The sequence below is a fragment of the Tupaia chinensis genome, unplaced genomic scaffold (genome assembly GCF_000334495.1).
Source record: "Tupaia chinensis unplaced genomic scaffold, TupChi_1.0 Scaffold148242_1, whole genome shotgun sequence".
Classification (NCBI taxonomy): Eukaryota; Metazoa; Chordata; class Mammalia; order Scandentia; family Tupaiidae; genus Tupaia; species Tupaia belangeri.
The window spans coordinates 212,406-221,209 of NW_006208093.1; the positions used below are offsets into that span (position 1 = coordinate 212,406).

Consider the following 8,804-nt stretch of genomic DNA (forward strand, 5'->3'; position numbering starts at 1 on the left):
TGTCGTCTACGACCTTAGGCAAATCACCACTGTAAAAGCCCAAATTCTCTCCTCTAAAAATGGAAATAGCAATACCTTCTCAGAATTGGATGAGGGTCAAATCAGACAAAGCACAGAAAGAGCCAGCACACAGGCGACTGTATATATAACCTCAGCTCCTTCCTTCCCCCAACAGGTCCTGGGCTTTCCCAGGTCCACGCTTCTACCTACCCCTTTCCTTCTACCTAACGTATCTCCGTTCACATCAGGAAGTCCTACTCTCCTGGGGAGCTGGCTGGTAGAAGGGAAGGAAGTTACGTGAAAGGCAGAGGCGGGTTGGCACAGTGGGACCAGTCTGTGGATACTGAACACTGTTCAGTTAAGGGATTTAAACTTCATTCTAGAATCCACACCAAGACATTTAATCCCTGTGAACAGGGGAGAGATGAGGAGTAATAGTAAGAGTAGCCCATGTGCACAGAAATGAGAGAGGTAAGGTCAGGATCCTGGCAGCTTGGACAGAGCAAACTGAGTTCAGAGCCGGATTCTAAGTGTGACACTACTAACTACTGTGTGGTTTGGGCAAATGACACTGATCTCTGAGCTCAGCTCCCCATTTGTAAAACATGAGGTAGAGGCAATACCTACTTCATGGTGTACCTATTATAGTAATTAAATGATAAATGAAAGTACTTAGGCCTAACTACAAATGCCTCCCAAGCTTTAGGCAACAAGTACTATCTAAGAACAACTCGGTCTGTATTCACAACTACTGAAACACACTTACACGTACACACATATGTAGCCATAGCCATCAGGGCTTAAGTTTTCGTGAGGGTTTTCTAAACTTTGACTTTACTTAAACTTGTTTTTGAAGCCATTATTTGGACCCATGGTATAATCAGACATACTTTTGGTGCTGTATGAAATTTGGCACTATCTTGATGAGGGGTTTTCATTTTTAAGTTGTCTTAGTTTTTGTTTATTCGTGATTGAGTGCATGCACATGTATGAGAGACAGAGAGAGGGATATGAGTGCTCTCCACAGGGTCTAATCATGCTGCGATCCCTTCCTCCAGTCTTCCAGGCCCTGGATCCTGGGCACTTGTGCACGCTGACCTGCTGGGATCCAACTTTAGTTGCTACGTGGCATCCGGCTTCTCCTGAGCAGCACATTACTGCAGGGCCGTGAAGCCGGCCCATAAACCAGAGGGTTTTAAGTCACCGAGGGCACCCGAAACAGTCCGCAGGGCCCACAGAGGAATGTTGAGATATGAATGAGGTGTTCTGGGTATCCCTGACCTTTCCTCAAGTTGCTCTGTCCCCCTTTGATCTGCTGGCCATATTGTGTTCTACATGACAGTGCACTTGAACAAAGCATGACGTGGGGTTAAGGGCAAAGTTTTGGAGTCAGACACACCCTAGTTTGCATTCTAGCTCTGCCACCGAGTAACTGTGTGAACTCCTTGAATATGTCATCCATAAGGCGGGGATAACACTCCCTTTCTTGGGACAATTAAAGGGATCACATGTGCAAAGTACTTAGCATGGTGCTTGGCACACAGTGAGCTCTTTTTCTTTTTTTTTACAAAAAAGAATTATTTCATTTTATTTGTTATTATTTTTTTAATTTGACCAGAGAAAGACAGAAAGAGAAAAAGGGAACTGAGAAAGCAAGTTGCCAGGCCCAGAACTCGAATTGTGGTCAACCATGTGGGAGTCCACCATCTTAACCACCACACCATCTGCTGGCCCCTACAGTGACTCTTGATGAATAATCCCTACTGCTAGACACCTTTGTAACTCCAAGAGACACCTTTAGCTATCTGTCCCCTTCAGCCCATCACCAAAAAAAGAGAACTAGCATGAAAAGGGACAGGGACACAAGGACATGGTGGAGCTGAGGTGCTGACAGTAGAGCTTTTAGGAGGTATGGAGGTGAAATACTCTTCCTTCCAAATTATTTAATTTCTGAGGTTCCTCTCTTGGCAACCTTGGCCCTTCACCTTAACTGAAGCTGATTCTCTCTCATTTTGTTGTTTTTTCAGAGAGAGGGCAGCACCCCCAATAAGGTCTTCATGCCACAACCCACACCAGCCTCAGCCAGCCAGGATCATGAGCATGCATACGTGCACCTAGCATGCAGAGATCTCGGAATGCAAACCCAGGGCCTTCTCTATGGCCTCAGTGTGGCTAAGTACTGCACTGCCACCACAGCTGGCTTGCTTTTCACATTGCCTGAGGTAAGGCGGAACATTGGTCTCCTTCCTTTTGAGAGCAGCGGCCCAACTACCTAGCCCAGTGAAATGAAACAAGAACAAGGGTTGGACCCAGGCCACTTGTCTCTAGGTGAAGAGCACCCCATATTACACATAGGCCAATAGGAAGGAGGATTACATTAAGGTTAGTGGGCTAACTCCCTTATTTTTAAGAGTTTATAGAAATTTTCCAAGTATATTCCCTTTGGAATGATTCATGGGGCCCTAGTGGGGACCTTGTCATCCAGAAAGCCACAGAAAAGAGAATTTAAAATTCAGAGATCTCAATGCTGATCAACTGGTATGACTCCTGCACACCACAGGCTTCAGCTACTGAAAGCTGTATTACTGAACTGAATATGAAAAAGAATAACTAGAACAGGGCTTTGCTGTATGTCATTGGAGCTCAATAAATATTTATTGAATGAATAAATGAATGAGACTGAACACCTGAAAAACAAACAGGTTTCAAATTTATATACTATAGTAGTAAAGCTAAACCAAAATCCAAAGTGTAAAAGTGATTTCATTTCATGTCTGTATTATTGTAAGGGATAGTAAAAAAAACCTTGTTTTAAAATACTTTCTAAAAGTGCCCACTGCCCTGCCACAAGCTAAGGTCTCCTCAATGATCCTTGAATTTCCCTGGCTCAATTTGGTAGAGGGGAAAGATCTATGGATAGGAGAACTGTGTTCACTCCAGGTTCTACTACTTACGGGCAGGTCACTTAACTGAGCTTCTGTCCTATTTTGGGAATATTATCTTCCCTCACTACCTCACAGGTAAACTGTAAAGACCCCATGAGATAACATATGAGTGCACTTTCTAGACTGTCAAGGGCAATATTCTAAATTTAATGATAATGATGGTCACTGGTCTGCCTTGGCTCACTCACCCTTCTCACCTGCAATCCTGCCCACCTCCTCTCTACCTAGACAAGTCTTTGCCATAGTTCAAGGTCTAGGCTTTACAGAGCTCACCCTACCCTCCCAACCTTGATCTTGCTCCTTGCCCTAGCCATTCACATTCGTCATTTAGTCACTGTTCACACAGAGGGCAATACAGTAATGTGTTTAAAGCCCAGGCAGGGCTGCACTGGATTCCCTCCTATGGCACTTTGGAGACCTTTGGCAGTTTACCTTAATATCTCTAAGCCTCGCCTACAAGATGGAAATGATAATGACTCTTATAGATCCACTGTGAGGAGTAAATGAGATAATTCATGTAAAGTACTCAACTCAATGCCTTGCACACACACAGTAAATGCTCGCAGCAGTCATCAGGATTGCTGACTACTGTTCCCTGTTGCCTGAATTGGTCTTACCCCCGCCTACCCCCAAATGGTTTTTAACCCTAAGCGCAGAATCTCCTTGTCCTGTCCTTTTTTTGTTTTTTGGCTATCCTAGACTAAAAAGTGCTAAGTCCATTGTGTTTTCTCACAAAAATACTTGCTGAATTAAATTAAAACTATTTTCCTTCAAACAATGCTCAAATCTGTATTGTAGTCCTATCACAGCCAGCTTGAGAAAGTCAATGTCCAACATAAAGTAACCTCTTCTGACCCCATTATCAGATTAAAAATGTGTAACTAACTTCTAAAGCACTTCGCCAAGCCACAAATGCTATTGAGCTACTCTACCATGTTGAAACATTACACTAGTTAACAACCTAAAAATATTCCAGAGGAAGACATTTGTCGTGAGAACTCCTGCCATATTCTGGAGCACTCTCTTTCTCCCTGGGACATGAATTTTTATCTTATAGAAGCAGAAAGTATCAATGATAACACCTATGCTTGAACATAGAAAATCTCTACAACATCCTCAGGGCCGTGTGTTAATACTTCACTGTTGGCGGAGACAGCTCTTCCAGTATTTCCGTGGATGTATAAACTTTACACAGAATTCTACACCATAATAAATAATATTTTGCATAGACTTTAGCAATTTACAAAATAAACATGATTTAAATCTCTGTTTGGAGAAGAGTTAACTATAAACTATAACAACAAAACTCTTAATTTCCCATACTAACAGTAGCTATTCCAAATTGTTCTAGAAATCATGTTTGTGTAATCATTTCCACTATTTTTTTTTTTTAACTGACCTAGAGATCACAAAAGAAAAATGTTCTCTGGGAACCATATCAGACTTTCCACAGAACACACAAAAGATTGAGAAATAACCCACGGCAGGCTCTCGGGCTGTTCAATCTTTTGTCTCTTAATGTTGAAGGCCTTCTTGACCCACCACTTTGAAAGCATATCCCGAGCCTGGCCTTTTATTGGTATTCTCATATCTTCCTGGACTTGGACGAAGAGAAAGGAGAGCAGCAATGTCTGCCACCTTCAAGAGTTTACATTTTACTGAATCCTAAGCACTAGCAGCCTCCTATTCATCAGACTCTCCTCTTACATTCTCAAAATTCACTTCTTCCATGGGTCCTTACCACTGTCCCAGCAGAAAAGGGGAGGTGAGCCTACTTCCCTGGAGAAAAACTGAATCAAGGACACAATGTTCCATTTGTACGATAAATGTAAATTCTATACCAAAGGGCAAATTCCTTATTTCAAATGGTGAATTCAAGTAGTACTTAAACACAGAATTCTAACTGACCAAGTTCAGGGAACTGAAAATACAGAATTCCAACGAAGTTTAGGGAACTGAAAGGAGTGCCATCCCAGAATCTTTGCGTTTTGGGTCACAGCATAGCATTTCACTTGATCATTAGCCTTTGGCTTTCAGTTCTCTTAATAAACAAACAGGTGTGGGGAGCAACGCACCTCAGGAATAATCTCTCCTCAGTAGAAAGAGCCACGGGCCTTCTATGGTTTTTCACATAGAAGAAATGCTGTGTCTACCTTCTGTTTTGCCTCTGCAAGTGTGTATATGACTTCTTTCCAGGCCTTTGCAACCCACCCTCTGTCTCTCTCTCAAAGCACGGCAGAGACCACGGTGAGAGGACAGTGCCCCCCTCCGGCTCTCACCATGTCTGAATCTGAAGGACTAGCCACACTAGGCTGAGCAGCCATCCTGCCACCTGAAGTCCCCAATGATAAGGCAATTCTGACCCTTGCTTTTAATCACTCTTGCCCTGATTTTTCTCTCCTCTTCTGTGGCCCTGCTGCGCAGCACCCAGCCCTTACCTCACTACCTGGGGATGCAGAGTGATCTAGGATTGGGAAGGTTGAGTTCCAATTCCACCATTTCCTTTCCACTCCAACTTTATGGTTTCTTCACTTAAGAGGAGAAATCCTAAATGGTTTCATTTTTGGCTCACGGTGTACAAGTAACAAACCACATATCCAAGTCCTCCGTGTATAGTATTTGTAGCAAAACTACACAGGGAGGGGACAGCAACACTTGTGGCTTCTGCCCATCCATCGAGCAAGTACGACACTTGTCAGAAGGTCTCGGGAACGCTGCTCCTGCTCTGCTTGTCCCTGAGGTGAGCAGAGAACAGAGAGGGCAGGAAAGAAGCTGGGGCTCTTCTCTTGGACCAAAAATGTTGGTGTGAAATAAACACAAAACCGGGAAAATGAGAAGGTGCTCAATGAAGACTAGCGCTATCAAGAGGTGGTTAGGCAGACGATCACACTTTTATTTTCCTTACGCTTTTTGACTGTAGATTTAATTTAATTTTGTCATGGCAGGATTAGCAACCAGGCCACAGAGGTGAAGGGACATTATAATAAGACAGCACATTAATCCTCTATCCCACCCAAGGCAGAAGCAAAACCAAACAAATAGCAGCTTCCTGGAAATTGAATTTCTGTTATCCAGATGTCAAAGATGTAATACCCCAATTACACAAACTATTGCCAGTGAAGCATGCCAGCGAATATGCAATGTAAATGGGGTGAGCACAGAGCGACAAAACTGCACACTCAGCATCTGGCTCTGTGAGTGAGTGATAATTAGCACTGTGTGTAGACACTAATAAACATTTATGTCTGAAATTACAACTTTTAGCAATGTTAATAAGGGATATATTGGCAATCTGTAAAATAAAAGGTCTCGAAAAGAATGTCATACATTAAGCAATGGTAGACATTTCCCGTTCTTGCACAATCTCTTCCCCCCCCCCTTAATTGCAAATGGCCACGCTGTTTTGCTGAGAAACTAATTGACACAGGAACCTACCTAAAAAAATGGGTTGTGTCTCTTTGGCCTCCCCATTAACATCGCTGCTGAATTCTGCAATCTTATATACCTCGTGGTGATAATCTGGCACGAAAAAACACCACAGATTAGAATTCCAACAAGCTCAAGATAGGAATAAGCAATAAGATTAGACTCTCATTCTTTGTAGTATGTGTTCTTATACTTTAATTTATAAAAAATGTGCATTCTCAGAACTCAGTTAATGACCAAATTAGCAGCCAATCATAATCCCTAAAACTTTTCTTATTCTGAAGTACACAAACTTGAAGTATTACTTTGACTTAAGAAAACAGCTTTGGGGACCAGCAGTTAGTGTAATGGCTATGTTGCTGGACTCCCATGTAGTCGCCCGCGGTTCACGTCCCAGACCCGGTGTCTTAAAACTCATGCCAGGTGCGTGTGCGTGCGTGCCCAAGATCCCGAGAGGAGAATGGAGGAGAAGGGATTGCGGCGTGGCCATCCCCCATGGGGGGTGATTTCTTGCTTTCTGTCTCTCTGTCTCTCTCTGTCTGGCAAGTGCACACGCCCTACAGCGAAAACCTCAAAAAAAAAAAAAAGGCAGCTTTGTTTAATCACATGATTTTCATGATAAATTCTGCCCACAAATGCCAATTCTTAAACGTCTTTCCTTTGAGATGGCAAGTATGTTTACAAAGAAAAGAAAAATCTTGCCCAGTCATAAGCCAGGGGAGGTTTCCAAATTCATCTCCCCTACCCATTTTCAGGAGCATATCAACAGTATACTTTAGAGTTATCAGGCATTCTGAGTTTTCTCAGTTTACCCAGAAAAAAAACTCAGCCTTTAAAAGCCTTGAAGGCAAACACACATGAAAAATACTCATTTGTTACTTCAAATATAATACAATTTGAATAAGAAAGCAAGATTTTTCACTTTTCACACAAGTCAATCTTTTACATTCAGCTAACTGCACTTTGGTTAATATGCAATTGTTTATTTTCTAAAAATGCACCTGCAAAGCAGAAAGAAGAATTGGACCCATAATATTTTTTTTAAAGGAAAACTTCCTATGTCAGTCAAAGTTTAAAATAAACTATTTTACAAGCTTCTCTACAGAAGCAGCCAAACTTTAACAGTTTCTGTTTCCAAAAAGCAGAATCACCTAGGTATGAAAACAGAGGTTCCTTCTTAACAGCTATTCTCAATGCCTCCCCCCTACCCCCCATTTTTTGGTCTTAGATTCAAAGGACAGTGTCAACAAAACTACTCTCACTTTTAAGATAAAGTAGTAAGTTCCTTGAGGTCATAAATAAGAAACCAGCCTGCATTCCTGAATGAATCAGATAGCACCAACAGAGCAATTACACAGGGAGAGAAACTTTGAAAGTACGCACCAATAACTGAGTAACCAACACTACTGTGGAAAAAAAAACTCAGAGGGAAGAGCTGAATACTGTGAACATATAAAACTATTTCAGGCCTCTTTCATCAAATAATATCCACACTAAACCAGGGAAAACAGATAGGCGTGGATCTTCAAAATGTTTATAATTAAACCATTTTCGGACTAGCCACGTCACAGCTAAGTTTGGGCAGCCTGTAACTTGCAGGGGCCCTCTAATTCTCACCAGTTTACATGTGCCTTCTGTAGGTTGTTGAAACAATCCTGTCGCTCCCTATTCTGATGCCCATCCAGCTAAAACAACAGAGGAGAAATGGACAGGTGCTGGATTTGACAGCAGATTGATTCAAAAAAGGTATTTCAACAGGGTGGGTCTAAACTCAATATTAGGACTTTTGGCATTACAATGAAATGTCACCTGCCTCTCATGTAAGGGAACAGGATACAGTGTGACAGACGTGTTTTCACAACTGCTCTTACCTTGAGTTCTCATCATTTTTTAAAAAGTCACATCAGGAAGATAGACTTGAACAAGTAACTGAGCACAGACACGACTGTAGTCAACTTTCCCCTTCCCTGACAAATTAAAAGCTCCAGGAGTGTGGCGTACACCTGTTAAATCGTTAAGAACCAGCTGGGTGTGCGTGTGTGTAAATGATACTTATGTGACTGGCATGTGAGCTGATCTCACACCTTTCCAACCCCAATCGGCTAGCTAGAAAAGACGTTGGATGTCAACAATTCCGCTCTGGGCTTGGACACCTCAAGAGCTTCTATCTCCTTAAAAAGAACGACAACCATCATCTTTTTTTAAAAAAATTTCTTTCTCTTTGGGGGCAAACACAACAAAACCAAAACAACCCATCGCCAGTCCGGGGGTCCCCGCTCGGCCTGACGGCCCGGCGGTGCTCGGCCACCTCCGCCCAGCGGCCGGGCCCCCGCGGGAGGGCTCGGGCCCCCGGCGGCATTGTTTGCTAATTTCCTGATGTGCCCTCCGACTTGTTTACGTTAAATAACAGCCGGTCTCCCCCCAGCGCAACTT

At 42.8% G+C, this 8,804-nt stretch overlaps 1 protein-coding gene across 11 annotated transcripts in view; it reads right to left on the reverse strand.

Annotated features, from left to right (window-relative positions):
- BEND7 (BEN domain containing 7) overlaps positions 1-8,635 on the reverse strand; it is a 153,446-nt gene extending 144,811 nt beyond the window's left edge. For 10 of the 11 annotated variants that reach the window (XM_014584957.2, XM_027769045.1, XM_014584953.1 and 7 more), the window contains exon 1: positions 6,381-6,464. Coding sequence is in view for 1 of the 11 variants with exons in the window: in XM_006170373.3 (XP_006170435.1) it covers positions 6,381-6,464; positions 8,243-8,258 (100 nt within the window). In the remaining 10 variants the exon portion in view is untranslated. Of the gene's footprint in view, positions 1-6,380; positions 6,465-8,242 lie in introns of those variants that run through there. The other variant, XM_006170373.3, reaches the window with a different exon arrangement.
- Between the last annotated feature and the right edge of the window lie 169 nt (positions 8,636-8,804).